Source organism: Herpailurus yagouaroundi, unplaced genomic scaffold (assembly GCF_014898765.1).
Source record: "Herpailurus yagouaroundi ecotype Mexico unplaced genomic scaffold, PumYag 186, whole genome shotgun sequence".
NCBI classification, from domain to species: Eukaryota; Metazoa; Chordata; class Mammalia; order Carnivora; family Felidae; genus Herpailurus; species Herpailurus yagouaroundi.
Window position 1 is genome coordinate 8292838 of NW_024412417.1, and position 27972 is coordinate 8320809.

The following is a 27972-nucleotide window of genomic DNA, read 5'->3' on the forward strand; positions in this document are numbered from 1 at the left end:
TTGTGCCTGACCTACAGCGAGGGCTCAGACTTGCACTTGTGTGTATAGCAAGTACGAGCCTGATTTACAGTAAGTGAACAGAGAACGTCTCATATCTTCTGCTTGCAGTATGCCATACATGAAGGCAGTAGTTACTGACATCTTGGTGGGCTTAAATAATTTACAGCCTTTTTCTCAACGTTAAAGAAGCCAAGAAATCATCCCAATTCTTATTTGGGGACTTGAGATGCTGGAGTCATTACAGGCTTTATCAACACTTTCTAAGAGTTGACGAGGATTTGGCTTTAATCTGGTAAATGAAAATTTCACCAAGAGTCATGGAAGAGTTATGAAGTGCAATGCTCTAAATGATGCACTTTCAAATAACCAGTGCCTTTCCAGACATTCAGTCCCATACTGGACCAAAATACCACTGACAACAGTTCCGTGAGAAAATGATTTTTCTAAATAGATCCATATAAACCAGGCTGAGTGATTAAGGGGGAAAATGAGTTTAATAATACAGTATTAGACTGCGTATCATCCAAGTAAAGTGTACTGTAAAAAATGTTTTGAATATAAAATTGACCTCCGGTAACTTTAGTGTTGTAAATACTTGTATTATAGTGAGGTAGACAGTTTAAAAAAACTCTCCATTAGACAGACTTAAAATTTTGTAATAATATTTAAGAAAATGATAACATTATGAAAGAATGAAATATCTGATTAATGCGTAACTTTGTACAACTCGAATATAAACTTTTAAAATATTAGAAATTATAACATTTGAGTGCATATAAGGTTTGTACATTAAGATGAATTGCATGCTGTCCATTTCCCCTTTGCACTTTCAGCCACCTTAAATAAACAAATATATACAGCCGTAACAGAACAACAGTGCATCCAAAGCAAATGTGCATTTTAAATTATTTCTCCTGGCCAAGTCTTTTTTTTTTTTTTTTTTTTTTACTTAGCATTTTATATTAGCATTTTTAAAAAATCATTCTCACCCTTTCTTGGACAGTTTGTAGTTCTCTGAACCAAACAAGCAACAGGTTTAGATCGAGAGAGAGCAAAACCACTTAGGAAAAAACAAAAACTTTTTTTTTTTTTTTTAATGGTTGGTACAAGTTCCCTTGTTTAAACCATTTCATGGTCAAAGCTAGGAAGGAAACTAATGCTGCAAAGGGCCTACATATGGGCAATGTTTGAAAATAATACTGGTGCAGGCTGGGGGAAAGTTCATGTTTCTGACAATCTGGGAATGGTATTGAAATTGTGTTGTGCTCTCTCCTGCTTCCTTTCGGAAGATGAATACCGCCCCTGCCTCCTCCCTCACTGTCCCTTCCCCATCTCCCACTCCAAGCTCAATGTAACACTTAGCTCTTTTCACAGTTTCTCATTACTAAGTTTTAAAAACATTGCCTAACTGGTAATTACAATCTGAAACAATTCTTTTGGGGGAGCCCTGGGCTATTGCTGGTTGGTAATCTTTCAGGAATGTTAGAGAGAGGGGAGAAAACATAGATTTTAAAGAAATCTACGGGCACAGGGACCTGTGTCCCCTTTCATCCTCTCTTCCCTGCTTCTGGCCTGCCCCCTTCTCCCCATCCTTCCTTGGGGCCCACGACCTCCCGTCCTGACTTCATCCTCTGCTTCTTGGCTCATTCCCCTCCTCTGCGCCTCTTACCTTAGTTACATAGCTTCCCGTCCCTACTCACTTTTTGTTTAACTGGAAAATCACCTTCCCCTTGAAAGGGGATGTCTGAATTTTGGCAAATTCTGTTCAAAGAAAGCAATTAGAAACAGACACCACAGAAGGGTTTTTCCTGGGTTACCTCCAGCCTGGCTAATACACCTCAGTGTCAGCGCCATCAGAGGCAGGCCTTGTGGTTTCTCATTATCCTTCAGGGGGTTCCATTTGGACTCATTCTTGTCATTCCATCCATACCAGTCCCCCTTTCCCCTACCAGAAAAAGCAACAGAAAGGACCTGAGACCCCTTGAGTGAGATGCCGGTTGCCAGCTCCCTCTCCTGGGAGAGCCCAGGGCAGCCAGGTATAAAAGCAAGTTCTTCTAAAGCTAGGGCCGTTCCTGGCTTTCCTGTTCCCGGTGCCAATTCCTCTATTTGAACACTCTTCTGCTTGGGAGGTCACAAGGCATAGGCTAGGCCATGGCCAGAAAAAACAAACAAACAAACAAACAAACAAACAAACAAAAAACCCACCTTCTTTACACGGATAGAAAACAATCAAACCAAGATGTGGTCAAAGGTGATTCTTCCTCCCACACTGTTTCTCTTCTTAAGCTACAAAATTTTCAATCCTTGGAGCGGTTGAGAAACAGGTATGCGTCTCCCCGCCCCCCACCTCCTATCAAAACCTGTGAGACACACAAGGAAATCCAAAGCCACAGTAATAAAGGGAAAAAAAAAAAAAAAACTAAAGAAATCCTCCTTGGCTTGTTTTTCCAGGGTGGCCAGGCGAGGTGTGAAAATCCGTATCTCCCTCTGGGCTGGCAGGTGGAAGGTTCTGGGAAGGCTGCGCTCCCTCCTCTCCCACCGGGCTGCATGTCCAGGCTGTTCCCCCACCCTCTGCCTCCTCCAAGGCCAGCTCCTCCTCCGCCTCTCTTTAGTCAAGCCTCCCCTGCTGTCAGGGGCCAAGGCAGCAGGAAAGGCGCCGCTACCTGCAGCCGCAGGACTCCACCACCATGTCCTCGTACTGCTTGTAGACCACGTTATTGCCGGCGTCGATGTACAGGATGCTGATGGGAGTCAATTTGGTGGGCACGCAGCAGCTGGGCGGGGTGGAGCCCGGATCCATGGAGTTCATCAACGTCTGGATGATGGCGTGGTTGGTGGGCTCCAGGTGCGAGCGCAGCGGGAAGTCGCACACGCCTTCGCAGTGGTAGGCCTCGTACTCCAAGGGCGCGATAATCCAGTCGTCCCAGCCCAGCTCCTTGAAGTTCACGTGCAGGGGCTTCTTGCTGCAGCGCAGCCTCGACTTCTTGCCATGCCGCTTGCCGTGGCGGCTGGCGAAGGCCGTGCGCCGCCGCCGGCGGCCGGGTGAGGGCAGCCAAGGCCCGGCGTCCGGGGCGCCCGACGGCGGCGGCCACGACCCCTCGGCGCCGGCGCCCGGGCCCGCGACCTCGGCCGAGCCCAGCTGCTCGCGCATCTCGGCGAACAAGTTCTTGCGCTGGGATCTGGTGAACACGACGAGCAGGGCGCGCTCCTGGGGGGGCCGCACCCTCCGGCCGAAGCCCAGACTCCGCAGGTCCGGGGGCGGTGGCTGCTGCTGCGGCCCCGGCGCGCGTGCCTCGGCCTCCCCAGCTCCCGGCTCGCCCCACGCGGCCCGCAGCTCCAAGCACAGCTGCTTCCAGGGCTGCTGGCGCAGGCCCTGCCACACGTCGAAGACTTCCCAGCCGGCCCGGGGCGCCCCCTGCGGGTCCAGGGTCCGCGCGTCCAGCTGCTGGGGCGACAGGCAGGGGAAGAGCTGCACGTGGAGCGGCCCGGCCGGCGGCCCCCAGGGCGCTGCGGGCGCCTGGCGAAAGAGCCGCAGCTCCGCGCCCACCAGCTCTTCTTTGTCTGAGAGCGTGGACACATCAAACAAATACTTCTGTCTCCGGAGAGGAGTGTGCGAGAGATCGTCTGCGAGATAAAAAATAATTACAGTCAGTTTCACTTAAGGGGGAGATCAGTCCGGTGCTCTGCGGCCGCCCCCGGGAGGAAAAGGGCGGGGAGCGGGGCAGGCCGGCTGGGAGTCCAGCTCGGCCTGCCCGGGGCCTGACCACCCGGGCTCCCCGCCTGGCCGGTGCGCAGCCAGAGGAGGGGGAGCATCGGGGCAGGCCCCCCTCCTCCTGTCAGCCGGGGGCTCCCAGGGCGGAAGTCGTTGGCTGCCGGAGAGGCGGCGGTGGCGGCGGCCTCCCCGGTTTCCCCTCCAAGGAGCCTGCGTAACCACTAATGTGCCCTTTGTGGTCGTGGACCTGGGCCGCGCTTCCCCTAGACCTCCTTTTGGCTGGCTGGCTCGTTCTCATCATTCACGTCTCGGTTCAAATGTCACCTCCTCCGTGAGGCCATCTTCGACCACCCTGATCTAAAGTAGCCTCCCTTGGTCACTATCACAGGACCTGGCTTATTATCTTCCCGGCACTTAGCATTATCTACAAACACTTGCTTATATTTGTCTCTTTAGTGGTCTTTCCCAGCAACATCCTGCCCCCCTCCACTGACCCATAGGAGCTAGGACCATGTCATGTCCATCTTGCTCAACGCAGCCGGTACAGCTGTGCCAGCTGGAGTACATGCTGGGCAATAAGTGAGAAACGTAGCTATTCGCATTCTGGGTGCCCATTATAATCATCTAGAGAAGTTAATAATTACCAGTGCCAGGGCTTGCTTTAACCAATTGCATGACCATCTGAGGGTAGAGCCTGGGTACTGGGTTTTTGTCAGTTTTGTTTGTTTGTTTGTTTGTTTGTTTGTTTGTTTTTAAGCTCCAAGATGATTTGAAGATGCAGCCCTAGTTTAGACCCACTGGTCTAGGGGGATGTTGCTGCCCATTAGACAGTTTTGCTGAAGCATTTAGGCCCAACACAAAGCTGACAGATTGAAGATCGACTATATGATCTCTTCCTTCCTTCCTTCCTTCCTTCCTTCCTTCCTTCCTTCCTTCCTTCCTCAAATTCACCTACCATTTTAACAACAAACAAAAGAGCAATGAAGCTTTCAGAAGTCTGCAGGGGGCAAAGGAACAAACACACACACCAGGCATCTATCCGTTGGGAAGATCCCTCAGTCAAAGAGAAATACACCAGTAAGGAGAATACCTCAAACACACACACACACACACACACACACACACACACACACACACACTCCCCTTCACCCACCCACCCAACTTGAAATCTTCTTGCTTCGCAACTCATCTTGCAGATTAAATTTTTGATTACAAATAAGAAAAAGAAATTTGGGGCACATGATGGCAGGGGGTGGGTGGCGGGAATAACAAGCTTTTAAAATCCAAGATGAATTCTTTGGGACCAAGGCACAACTTGACTTCTTTTTTGATGCATTTGTGCATGAAGCCAACCCCACTTCAATGTGCAAGGCGGAAAGCTAACCAGATTTTCCTGGGCTGCCTTCTCATAAAATATTTACAACCCAGCAAATACAAAAATCCCCAAAGCCCCCAGCTTTCCCCAGAAGCTAGTAAAGTTTGGTTCGATTTCAATAGTAAAAGCGTCACTGGGTCCTGGGTCCGACCCTCCCTGCCTATCCAGATGTAGCCCCAGGGCACTGGGTCTGGAGCCTCAGCCACACCCAGTCCCCACTCTAGGCTGACTGCATGGCTGGCTACCTCACTCTAACACACAAGTCCTGACCTGAGATGGAGCTGTGGGAAGGGTTAGAGAGGTGAAGAGGGAAAAGCTGCTGGAGGCGGTTGATTTATGGAAGCCAAGACCTTCAAACCGGCCAGGGTCACATTAAAATCAGTGGGAACTCAGCACACTTTCTTCTCCTCCTTTAAAGAAACCTGTGTCTGACAACCCTCAGCCACCACCCAGATCTCTGGACCTATTGCCTTAGGCTTCACTTTCTTGCCTCTCATATTTCTCTCTCCCTAAACTAAGGGTGTGATGAGATGGACAAACAGAAGGCATTTGCTGCACCAGCTAAATATTGTGAGGGCTGATGTGTTTTTCATCCTTACTTTATCCACAAGCACAGACCAGTTCTGTAAGGTAGATATATTCTTATTGTTCCCATTTTACAGGTGGGAAAACCAAGGTTTGGGGAAATTAAGTTAATTACCAAAGTCTGACAGCTAGTAAGTGGTGAAGTTGAGATCCAGACTTAGGTCTGTTTAATTCCAGAGTTGGAGCATTTAGCCCCTAAGCCCCATTTCCTCTCCATTGTAGTCCAGGTACTAGAGTTTAAAAGCAACCAGGAATGGCTGGGGTATAAGGGATGGGGGGATACAGTCCAAACTGTATTTTCACGGCTTGCTAGGAATAAAACATGGACTCCTTAAGGAAATCATTTCCATCCCTGCTTACATAACTCTTGAGACAATCTGTCACTGGCTGGAGAGCATAGAAAGGTGCAAAGGGTAATTATTTATTTATATCTCTCTCGTGAAACATGGAGAAAGCAGCCTATTTTGTTTCTACTCTTTTTTTTTTTAAGTGTGGGCTAATAATGGTTAGTCTGCACAGCTGAATTACTTTTCTCTACTTCTCAAGAGGTGTCAGAACAGAGGAAAGCATCTGTAGAGAGAGGGTTCTACTGATTGTGCAGCCTTGGGATTTCTGATGGTCTTTCTAGCAAGATCAGCCAGCTCTTAATCTTTCCAGGGCTCAGGGAAAGAGTGCAAATGGGGGCTTCAGTCTAACCTGCTCCTTTCTCTTTCCATCGCAGCTCCAACAGCCTCACCTGCACCAGTGTGGACTCCCTTGCTCACAGGTGCAAGCTTCCAGGCATATATCTGGGGCAGATACACTCTTAGGAGGACACACCCAATGAAGAAGTTGTCCAGGCCCTTGAAGGGGACTCTGGGCTAGTTGGGCAAGAGCTCTATGGTTCAATGACCACAGTAGAATAGTAGCTCTCAAGGCCACTAAACCTGTAGAGGCCCCTTAAGTCTGCACCATCAGCACCACACAGCGTCAAGCTTGTTAGAAATGCAAATTCTCTCAAGCTCCAGAGGCTTCTTATGGAGCCTAGAAAATGCATCTTTCTGAAGCTCCCAGGCAATGCTGATTCTGCTGGTCTGGGATCTCACTGTAAGAGCCATGAATCTACATGAGCATGTCCCCTTGGCTCCTTAGATTCCTCATCATGTGGGGTGGGGCACCACTGGAGGTGAGGCAAAACAGCGTCCTCCAAAGCACAAGACCCAGGGCAGACTCTAAGGTCCTACTCACTAGAACCAAGTCACTATTCTTCCCAGCTCCTTTTTGCCCCCCCACAGCCACCCCCACATTTTTGGTACTCTTTCAGCCACATGTACTCTCACTGGGTCTCCAGAACCTCTAACCCCTGAACAGAGGGTCCAAGAAGGTGGCTTCTCTGTGCAGCTCTCCTACAGACCACATTCCCCACCTGTCTGGACCTGCTCTGGGGCCATGCATCACAGAAATCGCCCAAAGGAGGCATCCAACCTGGGGAGTGCACACACCACCATCCCCTGTGACCCTGAAGACACTTTGACTGCTGACCTGGCATCAGAAAGCCTGGCCTTGCCGTCATGGCCACCTCTGGGGAGGAAGCCAGCCCTTCACACTCCCTTCCCACAAGCCTCCTCTCCCACCGAGTCCTCATAAATGAGGGCTGATATCACCAGTTGACCCTCTCTCCCATCCTCCTCACTAGACACATGAACCTTCCCTTCGGTTTGTGGTACTTTCTTACATCCTGGGAGGGAATCCTAAGGTTTCCACCTTTAAATTGAAATCAATCAGTAGTCATGGGAGCTTTTTATTTTGTTTTAATTTGCACCGACCTGGTTTGTTACAGCTTGGCTCAGACTCCAGTTTACTCGGTGTTTGTTGAGTATTAGACGTACAGACCTTTCGAGTTACAGTTGCTGGATTTGTGCCTATCAACTTTCCCAGGTGGGTGGATGGAGGAAGGAGGGGGAGGAGAGAAGGAGAAGGGACAAACATCTGTATACTTGAAGAGAAGTCTTCATAAATAGGTCAGCCGTTTTTGAGTTAAGAGCAAGTTGGTAAAAGGCTGAGGACACCTCAAACATGTACATCTAGTGTGGAATTTGACAAACAATTTAAAAAGGAAACAGATGAAGGCACAAGAAAAAAACGAATCACTTGCAAGGTAGGGACTGTAATGCCCATTTTAAATTAGAAAACTGGCCTAGGACAGTAAAGTCATCAATGCGGGGTCGCAGTCTCAGTACGTGGCGTGGCGGGAGAAAGCTAAGAAACAAACACCAGACGGGAAAGGAAAGGTTGCCCACAGCACCAAAGACCCGACACCCAAGAACCTGAGCCCCAGGAGGGCGGCCTCGCCGAGGGACTCCAGGAGGCAGGAAATGCGCCCGGAGGGTCCCCCCGGGCTACTCACGCTGGGGCCAGCTCCGCTGGGCCACCCAGTGGAGAGTTTCTGAAAACCCGCAGTTTCATTTGGTTTGGGGCGGAAAGCTCACACACTGCATTTTTTCCAAGACATTCCTGAGATAGGTACACAGCTTGAGGTCCCGCTTGAGAGTCCTTGCGGGTATTTTTTGTCTCTCGCCCCTCACCCTTCCAGGGTGCCCCCGCGGCTCCAGCTCTCTAGGCTCCTCAGTGCATGCCGGGCTCTCGTCCTTTGCATTTGACCCCACTCGCCTCCACCCGACACCCCGCCACGCGTCCCGCCCCACGTCCTCCAATGGCACAGATCCTGCGACTAGGCAGGGGCTCAGAAAGCCGAGATGATAGTGGACTTTCCCACCCCCACTTCCCTAGGTGGGGTGGGGGGGAGTAAGAAGGGGCGGGATATTCACCCATCTTTACAACTAAAACTCCAGACGTCTTTGCAGCTAACCCTTTCCCCCAACCCCCTCATTTTTTGGCCAACAGCCGCACTGAACGCGTATGGGGCGCGCCTTTGTGGCAGGCCAGTGCTTGGGCTTTGATGGCCTCTGTCCCTGAATCCTCACCGCTGGCGGGGAGACCCGTTCTACTTTACATTCATTTATGGATGCAGAAACTGGGATTCTGTGAGTTATCTTCACTTGCCCAATGCCTTGCCACTAGTAAAGGACGGGATCTGAAGGTCTTAATTCTATCCGGGGCCCTCAGGCCTGTGGCCACGCCTCTTCCAGGGCACTCGTTGGGCGGTGGAGCAAAGAGGGAGGAAAGACACGCGACGCAGATTCATCACCAATGCCATCAATTCAAGGCGAACTGGGTTCCCCAAGGATTTTTTTTTTTTTTTCCTTTACTAGAAGGAGGATCTCCAAGCAGGAATTGCACGGTTAGATTGGAAGTCACTTGCTCCTTAGTTACTCAGCTTCAGCACTGCCTGAGATGCCAAAGTCGACAGGTTAGAAACACAGTCAGATGAACAGGGTGAGTAAAAATGAGTCACCAGCCCTCTCTCCTGGGGCGTGAAGGCCTCTGAGTAATTTGTGCTCCAACGATTACCCTCTCCTGGGACACAGTAATATATTGAGCATCCTCCTGTATTCTTGTCCTGAGTCCTGCCTCTGTTGAGATTTGTTGCAAACTGCTGATCTCACGAAGCCTCCTCACTGAGGTGCAGATTCAAGAGGCCATCCACGCAATTCACCCTCCATAGGGTGCACTTGCTTGACCATCCGGAATAGAAATCATAATAGCAAACACTATCTATTGTGCATGATCTAAATTCTTATAACAACTTATTTAAGCCTCAAAAGTAACTATGAAAAAGAAAAGGATATCACGAGTATGCTCATGTTATGGACCAGAAAGCTTCACATGCAGATTGCTGAACGGTAACTTGCCCAAGATACCAAGAAGTAAACATGGCCATATGGCTCCGAAATCTGTGCCACCACCCTGGACATCCTAGCCCTTGATCTCTGTGTCTGGTAGAAACTCTGAGAAGGCTCCTGCTCTTTCATGCAGCCCATGCCTGGGGGAAGAGCATCGGTCTCTAGTCTCTAAGAGTAAATCACTTCCTAAACAGCAGAACTGAAGGGATGTTAACAGTTGGGCTTTTGAAAGAGAACTTACAGGGAAACAATTCTCTCATCTACAAAATGAGGATAACATCAACTCACAGAGTCATTGCGGGAGGGGTGGCAAATGAGAAGAGTAGGAAAGACATTTATCTGAAGACGCGTGTGAATGTTAGTTACTACTGACAATGTGGAATTAGCACAAAAGTCTAGAGTCTAAGAGACATAGATTTGAATCCTGACCTGTAACTTAGTGGCTGGATGAACTTGGATACTCTAGGTCGTATAATCTCTCTCAGCCTCATAGGCCTCATCTTGTAAAATGGGAGAACCACCCCCCCACCTTGCAGAGTCATTGTAAAAGTCAGAGTCAAGGCAGCCAGGGCCAGCTGTACATGACACACAGAAGCACCCAATGAACACAGCCAAGATTACTGTAACCACCCAAATCAGGTAGGCAAAAGATGCACCTGCACTCCTCTTGGCCTTCTTTGAGGAGATGCAGTCCAATTGTTTCCACAGGATTTCCAGAAGTGAGTGGAGGACAGGTGCTGGGAGGAGGAGAGAAGCAAGGGCTTCCAGCTTCTATTCATCCAAGGTCCAGTGAGGGGCAAGGCCTATAGGGGTTGTGGCTTCACCCCCATCACACAGACCCTTTTCAGTGCTCCTGTCATTATGTCCCTCCACCACCAAGGTCTCTCTCACAACCTCCAGGTGGGCAACCAACCTCTAGCCAGAATCTCATCAACGATAGGTCCCTCCTAGCAGGTTCCCTCCTCTGTGGGTTCAGGGCCAGTGCTGGCCCATATGCCAACCCTGGCATTTGGTTCCTGGCTGGGCAGACCCAGCCCAGACAGGCCTGGGGGTTAGTAGCCTTCCCCGCCCCTCGCTTCCCACTTTGGAGCCCTTTTGTGGGGCGTGATCTGTCCACAGAGGTAATCGGGGTGGGGATGAGGGTGATCTTCACAGGGCAAAGAGCCAGGCACATTTGGTGGGGGAAGATGGGGTGTAGCAATGAATGAGGCCCAGCCACTGAGTCATCTGAGAAGGCCCTATAGGTTGGTGTGTGTGTGTGTGTGTGTGTGTGTGTGTGTGTGTGTGATCACCACACAGTCAACCATCTAGCTTCTCTCTAGATCTCTTGGCTTCCCCAGTGTTTTCTCCAATAGCTGGCCCAGAATTTGTCAGCTTGTTTTCCTCCTTTCAAAGCCAGAGAGGCCTCAGGCAGGTCCTCCACAGAATCTTCAGAGGCTTTTCCAGCCTCTCTCCCAAGCCTGGCCGACTGGCACCCTCCTCCCTGCAAAGAGTCTGGGCTTTGTAAACCCCATACGATTCAGCAGGTCTGGTGGCCAGCGGGGATCCCACAGAGAAATCCCAGTGTTCGAGCACCACGCTTGGGTCAAACGTGAGGAGGGGAGGGAAGGCGAACCCTGAATGCCACCCGACTGAACTTTGAACTTCCAGCACACCCGGAGCCTCAGCACAGCCTTCAATGGCAGTAAGGCTAGGTTCTGGCTGGAGAAGGCGGCCAGCCCTCCCCCAGAGCACTGGGCACTGCGCACCCCCAGCAGGACTCGGAAGGCAAAGAAGCTTCAAGGAGACTCCTTTAGTTTCTCTAAGATGAAATGGATTCATTTGTAAAGTGGTGTCCAAGGACTTAGTGCAAACGCTCTTGGCTACGAGTTCTTGAGAGGGGTTCAAGAGCCAGAGATTCAAAGCGGAGATCAAGAACACTTCACAGGCGTCTCTTTTCACTGCAGTCTCACCCTGGTCTCCCCAAATCTTAATTTGACATCACTGCAGATGAAATCCAGACGGAAACTTGGTACCATTCCCTCATGCTGTAGCTTTTGTCCCCAACTTTCCGCGGAGTCCTGCCGTCCTCCACAGGTCACTGCCCTTCCCTTGGAGTTGCGCACGCAGGGCCCGGACCGGGTTGATCTGCCAGGGGCCGCCCTCGCTGCCCTGTTGACCAGCAGGGTCTCTGGGAGCCCACTGGAGTGACACAGACCCAGGATTGGCCAGGAGGATGAATTGCCGACGTGAACCAGCTTTCCCGGTTGGAAAATGATCGGGCCTTTTGACTAGAGAGGTTTGAGATCAAAAGTAGAAGAAAAGGTTCCATTTTATTTGGTTTCTCCTCCCTGACCAGTTCTCAGGTTGCAGGTGTGGAGAGAGGTTCCAACCGGCGTGTTGTGTGGACAGGATAGGACCTTCGGCGTCCAGGGGTCCTGCGTAGGAGAAACCTCAATGGTGTGTCTTCTTTAAAGGGTTGGGATCGTGGAAACTCTGCTTCAATGAGTTCACCTTGAGCTGACTTCCAAAATAACGTCGCACCAAAATGAGATTCGCTGTGGCAGCTATGGACCATAGGCCAACATCATTCAATTTCCCTCCCCACGGGGCTTAGGAGCAACAGTTCTGGGAAGTGGGATGAGGGCTGGACCATCTTGCAAAGCCAGATTGGCAAAGCGGGCGCAAGGATTCTCTTTGGTTCTCACGTCATTTAGGGAGAGTACGGGGTAGGGGGCCGTATAAACCACCCGGGATCCCAAAACCAACCCTCCCCGCAGCTCCTGCCCCCACTTTCTGCACGGCTTACTCGGCTCCACCGGCGTCCGCCTGGGCCACAAGCCCGCCCCTCTCCTCTCCAGCACGCCCACTACCCGGTCCCTAAGCCGAGCTCCGCCCCCAGACACCCCGGCCACTGGCTGCGCCGCGCGCGCTTCTCCGGGAACGCTGGCCAGCGCGGCCCGCCGCCCGCCGCCCGCCGCCAGTCCCTCCTAGCTCCCGCAGCTTCTCACCCCACGCCGACCCAACCCTCTGCCCCCAGCAGCGCTAGTGGACGGTCCTGGAAGGCAGGGGACAGCAACCCTGGAACTCGTTAGGCCTACGAGGCCCGATTTCATTCCTGTAAACAGAGGGCACCACTTAACTGCCATTGAGCTTAAAGCCAGGGCTTTGAAGGGAGACGGGGGTAGGGTGGGGTGCTTGAGGCCCCCAGCCACGAAGCGACGCGGAGATCCACAGTCCCGCTTGCCATACGTCGCGGCCTCCGCTGGGATACTGTCCCCGGATCTAGAGAGCATCCTTCGACCAGGGTTATCCTGTACCCGAGGACTTATTGAATTAGTGCCCTTCCCTTCCCGTAAAAGCCCCCCAGGGGGTATTGTTCATTTGCTCTGCGTCGTTTAAAGCACGCAGCAGCCCCGGCAGAAAGCAAACGTTTTCGTTCTGCCCTCTCTCTTCCGTACTTTTTCCCGCCCCTCCGTCCCGTTCTCTTCTCCTCCCTGCACCGCCCCAGAAAGACGACACCAGTTGCTAGGAGGTGTGCCGCCAGAACCCAGAGAACTGAGACTGGGAGAAAAAACCGGTTGCGTGAGGACCTCCATCTATGCAACGCCCGCGTTCCCCGCGGGTCCAGGCGACGCGCAAACGCTCGGGTCGCAAGCGGGGAGGTTTCGTGTCTTCTTTCAGCTTGCGGAAGGGATTCTCAAGGCCTGTCGTGGGCTGTGGCTTAGGTAACTTGTTTTTTGGTTTTTGTTTTGTTTTCTTGTTTGTTTGGTTGGCTGGTTGGTTTTCTTTTAGTGTGGAGGAAAGGCAAGGATGTTTGGGCACGTTTTTCGATCCCCTCCCCCACCAGCAACTCTATCGCGCAAACTCGCAGAGCCCAAGAGCCTCCCGCGCCGGGGGAAAACGTTCAGTGTCCCTGTCAAATTAGCCTCCCCTGCAGAGGAAGCTCGCCCAGAATTCTGGCCACACTCGCACTCTCGCTGCAGAAGACACTAGGTGTTCTTAGCTTACTTGCTAAGGCGGCCCTTGTAAGAGTCTTCAAAGGCCTTAGGGCCTTAGGGAAGGGGGTGACAGCAACTGATATTTAACAGCAAGCCAATGGCTTAGGTGTTTGTGGTTTGTGGCCTTGAAAATGTTTTAATCCTTCCCACCAGAAGGGAAGAACAAACTTCTGCTTTAAAGCTTCCTTCCCTCACCCTCGGCCTTTTCCCAGGACCTTCCAGTCCACCGGCCTGGTAGAAGATCATGAACCTGGACAGCAAAGCAAACCCCACGCGGACGCTCACTCGGGCGCGCCCTCACGCGCACACTCTGAACGCTCAGCAATCCTTTTCCAAGGCTGTTCCCTCTTTCCGGGGAAATAAAGCCTAGATTGGAACCTTCTGCCGGCTTCCTCACTTGGCCGTCTGGTCTGCATTAGTGTTTTTATAAGGGACTCAAACAAATCGAATACAAGGTCACCAAATAATTAACAGTTGTGAATTCCCTCCGTCCCCATTAAAATACTTCCCTGCTTATATTTCATTTTCCGTTTGCCAACGACAACAGGGTCGGGGCAAAAGCGCTGCTGCGTTGATTACGCCACTCTGCGGCCCAGGTCCACCCAGAAACTCGCTGTTTTGCATAAACATGCTGTACGGGACAAACTTCAATCGCGAGGGAAGTCTGCAGCTCTGAGAATGCCCTCCTCGCGGCCCGGCTATCCCCACAATTGTCCTGCCCTGCCCTCTGATAATGGAGACCCACAAGGTAAACCAAGAAGGCAACAGTCAACGGCAGACTTTCCAGGGATTCATTTCTAGGGTGTCAAGTTCCTCAAGGATGTTCCGATCTCATTTTTGGTTTTTGATCTGTCCCCTACCGCTGCCTTTCTGAGAAGGCTATTGTAACAACCACCACCACCACCACCACCACCAGGGGAAAAAAAAAATTTTTTTTAAAGAGTCTTATTTCCAAATCATCTGGAAACCAAACTTACAGCAGTATTCCTAGACTCATTTTGGTTTCTTCCAAAACCAAGGGGGAGGTTTTTTCCCCCCTTGTTTATGTGGCACTTCTAACTACAAAGCTGAGAGTTCCAGATTTGTTTCTCTCTTTCTCTCATCCTCTATCTCTCAGCCATGTTGAGTGCATAGAAGTTCTAATTGTCTGCCTTTCCCAGGCCCCAGGACTCCAGTACTAGTGGCCTTTGAATGGTTATAGCATGTGCTAATTGCAATTTCTCTGTATCCAAACTGATCTATTCTGATCTTACAACTGCACCAGCACAAACGTGCAGTTTCCATCTTTGTGGATCCAAAGTCAAAGCACAATATGCAAGAATTTGTAAAGATCAGGGATAATGTGGTTTGTGCCTTTACAGAGACTACAAAGCACAGCACAGATTCAGACCCTCAAATCCAAAGATCTGCTCCAACTCCAAACTGGTTCTTAGAAATCATAGAATATTAGACCGGGTGGCAAATCTGTCCCCCCTTTTTTTTGTTCCCGCTTCCTGCCACCATCCTTTAGAAACTTTCTCACCCCTTATCCTATCCATATAGTGTCATCGTTAAGTACACAAGACCTAGAATTGGATGTGTGCTTCACCCCTCACTCTGTGTGACCTTAAGCAACTTGCTTAACCTCTCTGTCTTCCTTAATTCACCTGTAAAACACTGTTTATAGCACTTTCCCCAGGGGTTGTTGTTAGAATTAGATGAAATAATTCAGGTAATAGATTTTAGCACAGTACTTGGTATACAGTAAATGCTCAATATATGTTGGCTATTATTATCACCCCTAGATGCTGGAAGAGCAACCCGAAAGGAGGGACCTTTTTTTAAAAGTCGCAATCAGGTCTCCTCATTAGGTGTGTGTGGGGGGTGGGGAGAAGGTGGCAAGGATGAGGTAACAGAGAACGTGCTATCTTTATGACCCAAAGCGCTCTTCATTCACTTCCGACCGAATTTATCCCTACTCGCCCACTCTTAATCGCAAGCTTGAGGGGTGACTTTTGAGGTTCCGGGGTTCCCGGGTGAGAAAGGCTTTTTACAAATACTGTAGGTAAGTGAGGAGTTCCTGCCTCCCGGACCGGCTTCAAGACTCCTTGCATTTTCTTTGCTCCTCCCCCTGAGGGACCCTGCAGCTCCAAGCCAAGCCTGCCGCGTTCGACGGCGATTTAAACATCCCCGAGGCAAGGCGCCAAGTTTGCGCGGCCGGCCCTGCTCTCGGCTGGCCCCTGCTCTCTCCTACTTGCCCTGCCATCCACGGGTTGGGGGAGGGGATGTAGCAGGGTTTGGCGCGGTTCAGAGTCCCCACGTGAGAGGGGCGGAAGTCCTCGCCAGGAGCCGGGGATGCGCGGCTGGCGGGTCCCTTCCATCACGGGAGACTAGACACCGTTTGATGTGTTATGACATGAACCCTCAATTAGATCGCTGAGTTGAAACACTCCAATCAGGGGCCCGATGCTAAGCAAGCCCCGGAAGGTCCAGCCCGAGGTCACCGCCGGTGACACATCAAATCAAAATCAGTGAGAGGGAAAGTGAGGCTTTCCCTTTATCAAGCTGGCGCTGTAGCCCGCAACGCAACCCCTCCTCTGCGCGCCCCCTCCGGCCTCGAGCTCCGCACGCCTTCGCCCCCGAGCGGCGTGCGACGAGTCGCACAGCCTTCCCAGTCAACTAACTGCCTTTCTTCGCGTTTTCTGGGAACCTGAGAGAGTGGAGGAGACCGCGCCTTCGAAGCTGAGGTCCAAGTGGTCACTCCGCGTCTCCTCCGGCTGGGGACCGCGTTCCAGAGTTGAAGCCGACGTCTGGGTCTTGGTCCCGCTAGCCTGGAGACCTGGCTGGGGAACAGAGGCCCCCAGGCCTGGGCGCGCAGCCAGTCCCTTTCCCTACCTCCGGCGCCCGGGGCGCCCAGTTTGGTGCCCGGGGGGAGACTGCAGCGCCAGCAGTGGAGAAGGGAGGCCGCGTCGGCGCGGGAGCTGAACCCTCCAGAGACCTCCCACTCCTGCCTGCACGCCACAGGCTTCGGTAGACACCTCCCAACAGCCTGCAGGGTCCCTTGGTCCCGGGCCAAACTCGGAGGGCGCAGCTTACGAGTTAGGGGTGCCTGCTTGGGGGAGGGGCGGAGACTCTTGCCACTTCCTTTGGGGAAAAGAAAACAGGCGCCCAGCCTCCCGCCAGCCTGGGCCTCCGGGATTTCTTCCCCTGGGGAAAGGCCTCTTAAGCAATTTTCTCTGAGCTTCTTTAGTGTCTCCACCAGGGAAGTGTAGGGTAGTCTTTGACTAGGGTAGCAGAGAAGGCGGACGGTAAACAGGATTTAGAGGGAGGGAGACAACAGAGGCAGGGAGAAGACCGGGTGGGGGGAGGGGGCGAGCTGCGCTGCCGGCACCGAGGTTGGGGATCCAGTTGCAGCGCTACGAAGAAGCCACGTGTGTCTGCAAAGGTGACTTTAGTAGCCCTAAAATCACCATAAAATAGCCGGCGTTAATTTGCTGCCTGGACCTTTCAGCAGCTCATGAACCTCGCTGACCTCGGCTGCAGCAGCGAATCCAGCGTGGGCAGGAACCCTGGTCTGCAAGGAAGGTGGCTGCAAGGGTGGAGGCTGGGGTCTGAAGCCCGGGAAGAGCCCGGGGCTCGGGGGCCGTTAGCCTCCTCCGAAAAGGTCCGAGGACCTGCGTGTATTCAAGGCAGGCCGAGCGGAGCAGCCCTGTCCGCCTGAACCCTGGCGCTCGCGGGTTCCCGAGCGACCCCACTTTCACTGACCTGGGAGTAGGAGGAGGGGAACCGGTCAAAGCCGCGGAGCTAAGTCTGGGCAGGATGGTGGAATGGATAGCTGCCCCCAAATCTCGCTCTCTTTTACCTCCTCCTCCCTGTCTTCTCGACTCCTTCCTCCCCTTTCCCTTTTCTTTCCCTTTTCTCCCCTCCTTTCCTGCCTCCTTCCACGTTATGGTCTCTTTAGGAGCTGAGTTCCTGGTGCCTGTGGATCCCTCCTCAGTTTCTGGGGGCCATGGGGAGAGCGGGGTTCTCTTGAAGGCACTCACCACGTGGGCCATCTCGGGTGGCAAGGAGCTGGTGCACGAGTTTCCGCAGGCACCCACTCATGCACCCACGCCCTCGGAGGGAACCACGAATAGGGCCCCTGGGAGAAGCTCAAAGAGAGGAGCGATGCCTGGCTGGGAAAGGTGGATGAACACATCCATGCACCCATATGGATTAAGTACCAACAAACCCCAAACTTAGTTGCCCTGCCCCTGCCCCGCCCTGCCAGTTGCTCGCGGCTGCCTTAGCAGAAACGACTAGGTTGACGCCTCGGAGCCGCAGAGAGCACGCTCGCTGCAGGAGCAAAAACGCCCGAGGGCGCCGGGCTCCCTCCAGGCTGTTAATACCCCCCCACATCCAGCGCTGGGGTGAGCTGAGAACCCTTGCTGCGGCTGGGTCGGGGCAATGCCAGACGCCGCTCGAGGACTCACTCCTCCGACCGCGGGACTTGCTTCTGCCGGCTTTTCCCGGAGCGAACGGGAGCTCGGGGCTTTACAACTGCTCACTCGTGCCCCAGGGCCCTCCCGGTCGGCCACCGCAGCTCAGGCCTTGTACCGCGCACCACGCACAACCCGAGACCCCGTGGCAAGGGTGCCGTCAGTCCCCGCCGCGTCCCCTCTCCAGACCCAGTGATTTGCCTGCCACCTCCCGTCCTCCACGCTTCCTCCACCAGCCACCAGACGAGCGGCCACCACGCTGCTTTCTGCAAAAGACAAGAGAAAGAAAGACGAGAGAGAAGGGAGGAAGGGAAAGAAGGAAGCGAGGAAGGGAGGGTTGAAAACCGGAGTCAAATCTGCAGCTGCATTCATAAACTTATTCGGGCTTGAGAAAAACAATTTAAGAAAAGAAAGGGGGAGGCGTCCAGAGCGGGATGGTAATTCACAAACGCAACCTCCTGCCAGAGCCGAAGCAGCGCCCTGGCTGCGGAGTTCCAGGGAGAGAAGAGTGGGGCGTCTTCTTTGCCACTTACCTAGTCCCCTGTCTACAAAGCTAGTGATCGTATTAGCCGACTTGGAAGACTGGAAAAAGCTGGCGTTGATGCCCAGCTTCTCGGCGATGGAGTAAGTCCTGTAGATTGACAGCATGTACTCGTGGGGCACCACGCGTGGGCCCCTGCCGGGGGGCTCCTGCGCTTCGGGCTGCTGCGGCGGCGGCCGCCGCCGGGGCTCATCCTGTGGCCGCGGTTGTGGCTCGTGGCGCTGCTGGGGCTCCGCGGCCGTGGCACTGTCTCGTGGCGCCCGCGGTATCTTCCCTTCCTTGCGGCTTCGCATTCCCTTGGCGGAGCCCAGCTCCGCGGACGACGACGAGGATGAGATGGAAGCCTGCTGGAAACCGGGCAAATCCCACAGGAAACTGATGAGGAAGACGGCCGACAGCAGGACTCTAGGGGTATCCATGGCGAGCGAGTGGCAGCGTCTCCCAGAGAGGCGGCGGCGCAGGGCGTGAGGGGCACGGAGCGGCTGGACAGCGGCCGGGGCCCGGCTCCTCGCGCGGACTCCGAGTGCAAGGAGCCGGGTCCCAGCCACACAAACCCCGGCCCTGCCACGCCCCCTCCCGCCCCTCGTCGGGAGGGGAGGGGTGGGGGGAGGAGGGGAGCGGAGGGTGGGAGGAGAGGCCGGTGGTGTGGCCAGGAGGTGTGGGGGAGAGGGGCCGCGGTGTGCCGGTGTGGCTGGGAGACGCAGCGCCCCCGCGGGACGCGCGCGGGGTTGCCGGGCGGCGTGCGCAGAGCGGGCCGGGAGCGCTGGGCCAGGGAAGGCGGGCGCGGTCGCCCGGCGGCGGGGAGGCCAGGAGCATCCGCAGCGCCAGAGTCCCCCTAGCACCGTCGGAAGCTCGCCCCCGCCCCCCTCACCTCTCCCGCAGCGCAGCGCAGCGCAGCGCGGGCGCTAAGTCCTCTCCCGCTGCCTCCACTGTTCGGGGAGCAAGCGGCCCCGGAGGAGGGAAGCGGCGGCGGCGCCCCCCAGAGACTGCTCCCGGCAGGCGCGTCTGCAGAGGACTGCGCTCTGGCTCTGGCTGGTGATACCTTCCTTCCTCGGCCCCGACCTCCAGGCCGGCCGTTCGTTGCCTTCAGGGGCCCGCCCGGGGCCAGCGAAGCCTCACCGGGCTCCAGGCGCAGGGCCCAACCCCGAACAGCCCCATTCTCTCGGTGGGGGTACCGCTCTCCACAAAGACAGGGCGTCTGTTCCCGACCCTCGAGGTCAAGCAAAGGCCACGAGTCTTTAGAGTCCGGATGGATGCTGAAAGCTGCCGCGCTCTACTGCAGGCCCCAGCCTCTCTTCTCGAAGTCCCCAGGCTCTTCTGGCGCTGGCTTTAGCCGCTTCTTTTCTCCTCCGTCTCTTCCCGGGGTCCTCTTTCCTCGCGCGGCCTGGTCCCCCGCTCCACTGCGTCCCCATTTTCCCACTCGTCTTTCCCTCCCGCCTTCAATACTTTCTCCTTCCCTAAGTTCCTTCTGCATTCCAATCCTTCTTTCCCCAGCCTGCTTTTCTTCTCACACTGCCCTCCCATCTCTGCCTTCCCACCCTCTCCCTCCGCGGCCTCCCCCTCCTCTTTCAGCGGACCCCTCCCTTTGCAGCTCTTCCCCAATCTGTTTCTCTTCAGCCCAGCCTCGCCCCATCACGAGTTTCCTTTATCTGTCCCCAGATTCCCCGTGCGTGTCTTCCCCGCCCACTGCCTCGCTCATTCCTGGGCCTGAACGCTGGAAGTCAAGGCGGAGGACTGCTTCTCTCCCACAGTGCTCTGTGCCCTGGAATGCTATGGTCCTAGAATCTCCTGGTGCATTTTTTGGGTGTTCAGCCACCAACCATAACATGCTCTCCTTTAGTCATCCCAACAGCTCTGTGCAGTTGGCCTCGCCATTTTCACTTTCACAGATTTAAAAAAAATGAGACAGGGGATAAATGACTTTTCCAAGGACACTCAGACAAGAGGACATGCGGCCAGGGAGAGAACCGAGGGCACAGACCCCAAATCCAGTGTTCCCATTCCAACATAGAAGAACGCATCGCGGACCCTAAACCTCTATCACATTTGTGCCTTTTTCTTCTTTATGGTTTTATTTGATCTCAGATGATTTCCTCCCACACTTGTTTTGTATGTGTGTGTTGCCAGTCTTCTACTCCCCTTCCTCTCACTTTTGCTTCTCCCTGCCTTTTTCTGTCCCTGCAGAGGTCCACTGGCTTGACTGCAGGGGGAAGTTGCTCTTCCCCTCTCCCTTCATGCCTTAACTTCCTCAAGGTGTGGGCTCTGCTTTCGCTTCTTTGGCACTGGCCTCCCCCAGATAATAGCAAACACCTAAGAGAACTTGTGAACTGGCAGGATTGTAAGCCCTTTACACATGTTATTTTATTTAATCTTCAAAATAGTCTTATAAGTGCTGTTATTATCCCTATTTTACAGGTAGGGAAACTGAGACCTCAGGTCACACTGCTCCAGGGTCTGTGCTGGCTGTTCTCCTCCTCATCTCCCCCACAGATGCCCCTGTGGCCCTATAGCAATCCCATGTACATCCCCTAGTTTTGACTTTGTGATTGGCAGGTTCTGACCTTTAGACTCAAGGGATGCTTTACCATGACCTTCTTTCCTGTCTGTGCATTAAAATTGTTTACTATTTACTAAATTAGCAACATAAAAGGGAATGACACTGAATGGGGAAAAGTTGCTTCTCAGATTTTCAGCTGCTCCAACAAATCACCAAATTAAAATGTTTTTACCTTTATGAGTTCCCTTCCATTCCTTCTTTACTTTTTTGTGCACATCATTTCCATATTACTGCAATCCAGGGATAGATGCCGTGCTGTATCCCGCCCTTGTCACTTAACATTATACCCAAAGCACATCTGCTGGTCCTTCTTTTCATTCTTTTGTTTGCTTTTTGTATCAAGGCCAAGCCCATCTCCCCCCACATCTCTCCCCTGTGCCCTCCCGCCCCTCTCTGCAGGTCTTCACCCCCTTCACCCCCTTTCTCCAGGCCTGCACATGCCACCTCTGCAAAACCACAGACTCAAAACTCACTTCTCACCTGCAGAAGCAGCATTTCCCCCCTTCCGCCTACCTGTCACCCCTGGGATGCACGCCGCCGTCTCTCCTGGCCTGGCCCCGCTTCTGGCTCTGTACATCCGTCTCCTGAGTGTCATCCAGAAGAGGCTTCCTCCTTGTGGTCTCTCTCCATCCTTTCCCTCGGGGAAATGAACACTTGTGGTTTGTGTTATCAGTGTTTTAATTTCTATCAGTATGGAGTCTGGTTAATGATGATTCATGGTTTCAGACCCTCCATCCAATAAGAATGTTTCCTGCCTGTAACTGCAACCCAGCGTGTTCTCTCTTCATTTTGCTCACAGCAATCATTATCAGCTACAAGTTATCGGTAAACAGGAAACAAAGTAATGAGCCTATTTGCTGTGGCTTGGGATCTCTCAGCACACTAGATAGAGTCATGTGTTAGTGTAAATGACACTGAGACAGGGACCACAAAGGATGTGGTCTGTCTTCCCAGCTCTAAGATTCCCCCCGGCAGGGGGGCAGTGGGGAGGGGAATACTACTCTCCTACATAACTACCCACTTCTGGTCTATGCAAGGAAAGTGTAGGCTGCCCTTTGCCTGATGGGCTGCAGCTCTGACTTACAGGTGAGCAAATAAACTCAGGGGCTGGGCCCAAGGTTGAACACTGGTCAGTAGTCTAGTCAGGCCTGGGAGGCAAGTCATTGTGACTCCTAATCCAAGGCTTCCCATATATTAAAAAACATCTCATATTTCAAATATCGTGGCAATGATCCCCAGTCATGTATAAAGTCCTATCTCTTCCTCCCTCATGGATACGTTTCAAATAGGAATTTACCCCAATGTTAGTAAGGCCATGCTAAGGCCTTTGCTGTGCGTGTGTGTGTGTATGTGTGTGTGTGTGGTAAAAATATACAGAGAAAAAACTACAAGTGAACATATGCTTTTAGATCGTCTCACAACATTTTGAGAATTTGAAATAGTAGATAGGAGTTAAGTTTCAGTCCAGTCTTCAATTCTCTCATATTTCCTCAGTGGTTTCATCTATGAAGAATATAAAAAAGGGGTAAGAGTTTCTTGAGCTGAACTGAGGTCTGGCGTAGGCACCTTTAGCAGTTTCCTGGGGCATTCTTTTCCACGGTTAGATTTTCCCCCCACATAGAAGGGAATAGGGACAACGTGCAGTATGGTATGTCCTGCCCCCCTGTGGACAGCGAGGGAGTTATCTTTGGAGCACCCAAACCATGCTGACACAGAATGTTTAGAGCAGCTTGCCAAGATCAGCGAGGGATAGGGACATCTATGAACATGATTTTAAGAAATTAGAGAGTCATTTGACTCTCGAATGTGTGTAGCATTTGACAACAAAGTCTCCATAGGTGAGAGATGTGCCTGCCCAGAAATATTGGACCAAAAACAAGTAGAAACGGCCTGTTACTATCTGAAATCTGAGCTGCCATTGTCTCTAAATTATTATTTCATATTTACCCAAGGAGAAAGATGCTCTTAAATAAAGGAGTTTATATCTTTCATTATGTCATTTTTAATTGAAATGTCACTTGGAAAGCAACTTTAGTAAAAGTAACTGAAGAGGGGCGCCTGGGTGGTTCAGTCCATTAAGTGTCCTACACTTGGTTTCGGCTCAGATCATGATCTCACGGATCGTGAGTTCAAACCCTGCCTCGGGCCCAGTGCTGTTGGAGCAGAACCTGCTTAGGATTCTCTCTCTCCATCTCTCTCTGCCTCTCCCCTGCTCGCTTGCTCTCTCTCTCTCTCTTTCTCTCTCTCTCAAAATAAATAAATAAATAGAATTTTTCTAAGTAACTGAAGAGATTTGAATTTTAATGTGGGCCCCACCCACAGGTGAGGTAACCATTCTTTAAAGGTTCTGGAGTTAAAATACAAATGTTATTGAGTAGGGTCCCCATTCATATTTTATGACCAGCGTTATACTATTCTGCACAAATTGATAAACTGGTGATCTGATAAGATTAGTTGTGACCTATGTGGACCAAGAGAAATGAGATTCAAGATTGGTAGATTTGGGTTAAAAGAAAGCAAATGACAGAAAGGGTTCAATAAGTGGGTTTAAAGTTCTGACCAGAGGGGCGCCTGTGTGGCTCAGTGGGTTAAGCGTCCAACTTCGGCTCAGGTCATGAACTCACGGCTCATGAGTTCCAGCCCCACATTGGGCTCTGTGCTGACAGCTCAGAGCCTGGAGCCTGCTTCGGATTCTGTGTCTCCCTCTCTCTCTGCCCCTCCCTGCTCGTGCTCTGTCTCTTTCTCTGTCTCTCAAAAATAAATAAACATTAAAAAAAAAAATTTTTTTTTTAAGTGCTGAGGAGGAAGCCAGCCAGGTGAGGCTCACATCAACCATACTTACTCCAACCTGAGCAGCCCCGCTCTTATGTTTTTGACATTTTCAGAAAATTTCATCTGCAGAAAAGTTCCTTCCAAAAGGAAAAAAAGAAGCCATTGGCTTAGAGTCATGAATGAACAATGTTCCTTAAAGAGTGAAAAATGTAGCAGCAGGAAAAAGGTGACGATTCTCGGCAGAGGGTGGGACGAAAGCAAACCTAACCAAACACTATGGGAAAAGACCTTGGAGGAAAGGGTACACGTAAGATACAACTTCTTCTTCACACCTCAGACTGGGAGGTACCAGCTCTGACATCCTCCTGTTGTGTTGGGACTGATGATTCTGGTTCTTCTGTTGTTTCCTCTGCTTGTTGGCTTGGCACTCCCATTCTTTCCCAGAATGAATCACAGACAAGTTAGATGAAACGGAATGAAGCGTTATGCCTGCTGGTATCCTACTCACAACCTTTGTGGCCTCGGTTTCCCCACTCCATCGGCTGACTCAGATGTGGCCGGTCCCACGCCTGCCTCCAGTATGACAGCACTGAGATTGGCAGGGAACGTGAGCTTCAGTTCTGAATATCGCGAGAAGCACAAAGACTCACTGGAGTGTCACATCAGCCACTCACTGCTCTCCTTTGTTTGGTTGCACCGCGTGGCACAGAGATGTCCAACCATGTTGTAGTTTGCCAATACCAATAGTTCTCAAAGGGTGGTCCCTGGACCAGGGACATCACATCAACATCACCGGGAAGCTTTTTAGGAATGCACATTCCTGGGCCTTACCTCAGATCTACTGAATCAGAAACTCTGGGGCTGGGGCCCAGAGACCTACACGTCAACAAGCCCTCGGGGGATTCTGATGCTTGCCTAGGTTGGAGAACCATTGGTCCACACTGTCTGCACCATGAAATAGGGGCAATCTACCTGCCAAGAACTTCGAGAAATGCTTTGATTTTTAAGAGAAAGCTGTAAAGGAAATGCATAGTATGCAACTTTATTCTCAAATTAGTGATTCTTATTCCTAATGAGCAAATAATTGTCATTCCCCATGCGAACCAGGTGTATTTAATTGCCTACAGTCGTAGCAGGCCAAATGTGCCTAATCTGGTCAGATCTCTAGATGTAAGCAACGTTGAGCCTGTTTGGAACCTGGAAGGGAGACAGAAACTGCATCAGAATGAAGCAGGGTGTAGACATCTTATGTACTACGGATGTGAAAGAAACAGGAGGGGATTGGAGCTGATGGTTCTGATCCCAGATCCCACCTCTGTCTCACTCTCTAGCTCCATGAACACAAAATCTTCTAACTTTACATTTGTCCCCTCAGATGGAGGTAAAAATCTGTCCCTTTAGGGTTTTTTTATGCAGATTACACATACAACAGCACATATAAATTTTTATTACAGACGTTTAGTAAGTATGGAGGTCATTCATTAGTTGACCATTTGGATTTAAGTCTCAAATAATTCTGTTAATAGTTCTCTGTTCTCTGTTCTGTTAATAGTTCTGTTAGTAGTTCTCAATCTTTATACATTTGCTCCAAAATTACATTTTACTTTTTTTCAAAATTACATTTCAAAACGTCAGTCTGACTAGCTTTCTTGTCCTCTTAAGAATTTCTTTTTGTTAAGCAACTCCTCTCAAAAGGCTAAATGTGTTTGACATAGTGAGCTTTTACTGTATTTCACTGTGGATTGGTGGCAACACTTTTCTTCTGTAATGATTCGACATGTTTTATGTTTGTCCAAATATTCTAGATTAGAAACACATTGCAGTTTGCCAATAGGTATTGGGATACTTAAACTGAGCAAAGTGCCTTCTCAAATGAGCATAGAGGATGCTTACAAGAGTAAAGATGATTAAATCCTAGAAACGATTTGCTCCTTGCCAAATCTCGCATAGAGAATTACAATTACATAGGAAATTGTCTTTCCTGTTTGGGATCAGATTTGGTTTTAAAAATTACTACCAACTTTGTAAACATTAAAATAGAAGCAATAAAGATGTGAAATCTCACACAGGGGATCTACAATATTTGGATAATTATAAGCATATGGCTACTTTACATGAGATCTCTGTTGAAAGTGTATTTACTAGGGCTCTGGGAAAACAAAGGTTCTCAAATTCAGGGTTTATTTACATGCACTAAGAACGTCACATTTACTATGAATGTATCATAATCTATTTTTGCTTCAGAACTCTAAATCGTATTAGCTAAATGATTTCAATGTCTATTGTTTATTGCTCGCTTCTCCATTTGTTTAAAGGCCAGGTTTAACTTGTAAAAGAAGTCGCAAAGAACAACTAACTACTCCATCAAAAATAGTGTATGCTTCCTCAATTGTTTCAGAAACAATTTCACTCGTTTTATGTTAATATTTAGGGCATGAGCCTACACTGACTAGTTTCAATATATTCCAGTCAAATAGAAATGACTGATGTAACTATTTAATTTCATGCACTTTTAGAAAACAATACTCTAATGTATCTTGTCTGGGAATCACTAAAAATAAAGTCAAATTTGTTGCATCTTCATTTAGCATTAATTAAATGAACACTTTTAAATCTGAGAAATGGTTGAAATTTCATTTTGAAATCAATAAATATGGAACTTAAGGTTTGAAAAGTCAGTGTAAGCCCTACCTTTCCTCAAAAAGACTTCTCTCCTTGATTTTGCTTCCCAAATGCTAAGATTATGAAATGTCACAGTTACAAGTCATAATGAATTGGTCTTCAGAAAAAGTACAGAGACAAAGTAGATAGTGGTTGCCAAAGGCCTGGGTGGGGTGAGGGGTAGGGGTCGGAATGGGAAGTTAATGTTTAATGAATAAAAATTTTCAATTTGGGAAAATGAGAAAATTCTGGAGATGGATGGTGGTCCCAGTAAGACAACAACATGAATATACTTAATGCCGCTGAATTGTACGCTTAAAATTGCTAAAATGGGCAGTTTTCTTGTTGTGTATATTTTACTTCAGTAAAAAAGGGCACAGATTTAATAAAACAATTCAAGAAATGCCCATTTGTAAAATAATGTTTATAAAGGCAGAAACATCTAGACAAGTTTTTTTTTTTTTTTTTTTGACAATTTTGGCTTTTTAACCCCTTTGCACAGACTCTGTTAATAAGCGTAACTAAGGGTGAATTTATACCTATCTACACAAATTTCAAGTGGAAAACTCATGTTAGTCTTTTGGGGATTAAAATCCAATTCTTCACCTCTCCACCTATATTATGTGAACCCTTCTCAATTCCTCTTATTGATTCCCTCAGTTAAGATCACCACAGTTCGCCTTCAGTTGTTTCCACTTCCCTGACTCCTTGAGACTTTCCGATGATCACAGCATCCTTCGAGAATGCTCTTCAGGCTCAGCTTGGCCACTGGCTCTCGTCCCCACGCCTGGTTCCTCAATCTCTCCTTCTGTCCCCACCCCTCTTCTTTCTCCCTGCCTTCCTTTCCTCTCTCTCCTCCTCATTCCACCACTCTTTCTATTCCTGTCCTTGAACAATTTGGGACTGAAGCACATTAAAAAAACTTTGCTTTCCTGTTGATCCTTATTTAAGCACCGAGTGAATTAAAATATTTTTCTCCTTAAAAACCCCAAAACCCTACCACTTGAAACTAATCTACTTTTCTTTTTATTTAAATGTGTCCCTTGATAGATTTATTTTCCCACAGTGGCCCTGATGGGGGGGGGGGAACCCTATCTCCCCATAAGGATTTTATTATTTGATATTCATTTAAGTATAGCATCAAATAAATACTGATTATTTCTCTGTGGGGTGCATTTTTACGATTGGATGGAGCCAACACTATGATTCCCTTGATGGGTTTTTTTTTTTTTTTTGAAGGTTTAAATAGCTGCCATGGATTGTTTGACCCGCTCTTAGAAGTTTGTTCATATTTTAGCAATATTAGGCAGTATCCAACGTGCCAAGAATATCACTTTAGGAGTGTAACTCAATAATACCTGAAAGTATAATTTTAATGCTAAAGGTCTTTTCAATAGGCATTTTGGCTTCTCCTGGCATTCAAGGCCTGCTACGTTGAGCCTTAACTTTGTCTTCCATCACTCCTGAGCACACGCCTGGCAGTCGTGTTGACACATGGCTGGATTCTTCTGATTCTTCTGAACCTGCCTGTGTTTTCTCGCCACCTACTT

General features: G+C 50.5%; 1 protein-coding gene across 1 annotated transcript; it reads right to left on the bottom strand.

Moving 5' to 3' along the window:
- Positions 1-475: 475 nt before the first annotated feature.
- GDF6 (growth differentiation factor 6) lies at positions 476-19942 on the bottom strand. Its single transcript, XM_040494035.1, has 2 exons — positions 18425-19942; positions 476-3624 (listed from the first exon to the last, which is right to left on the bottom strand). The coding sequence occupies exons 1-2, from the start codon at positions 18849-18851 to the stop codon at positions 2660-2662; spliced, it is 1392 nt and encodes a 463-aa protein (XP_040349969.1). The 5' UTR covers positions 18852-19942; the 3' UTR covers positions 476-2659.
- Between the last annotated feature and the right edge of the window lie 8030 nt (positions 19943-27972).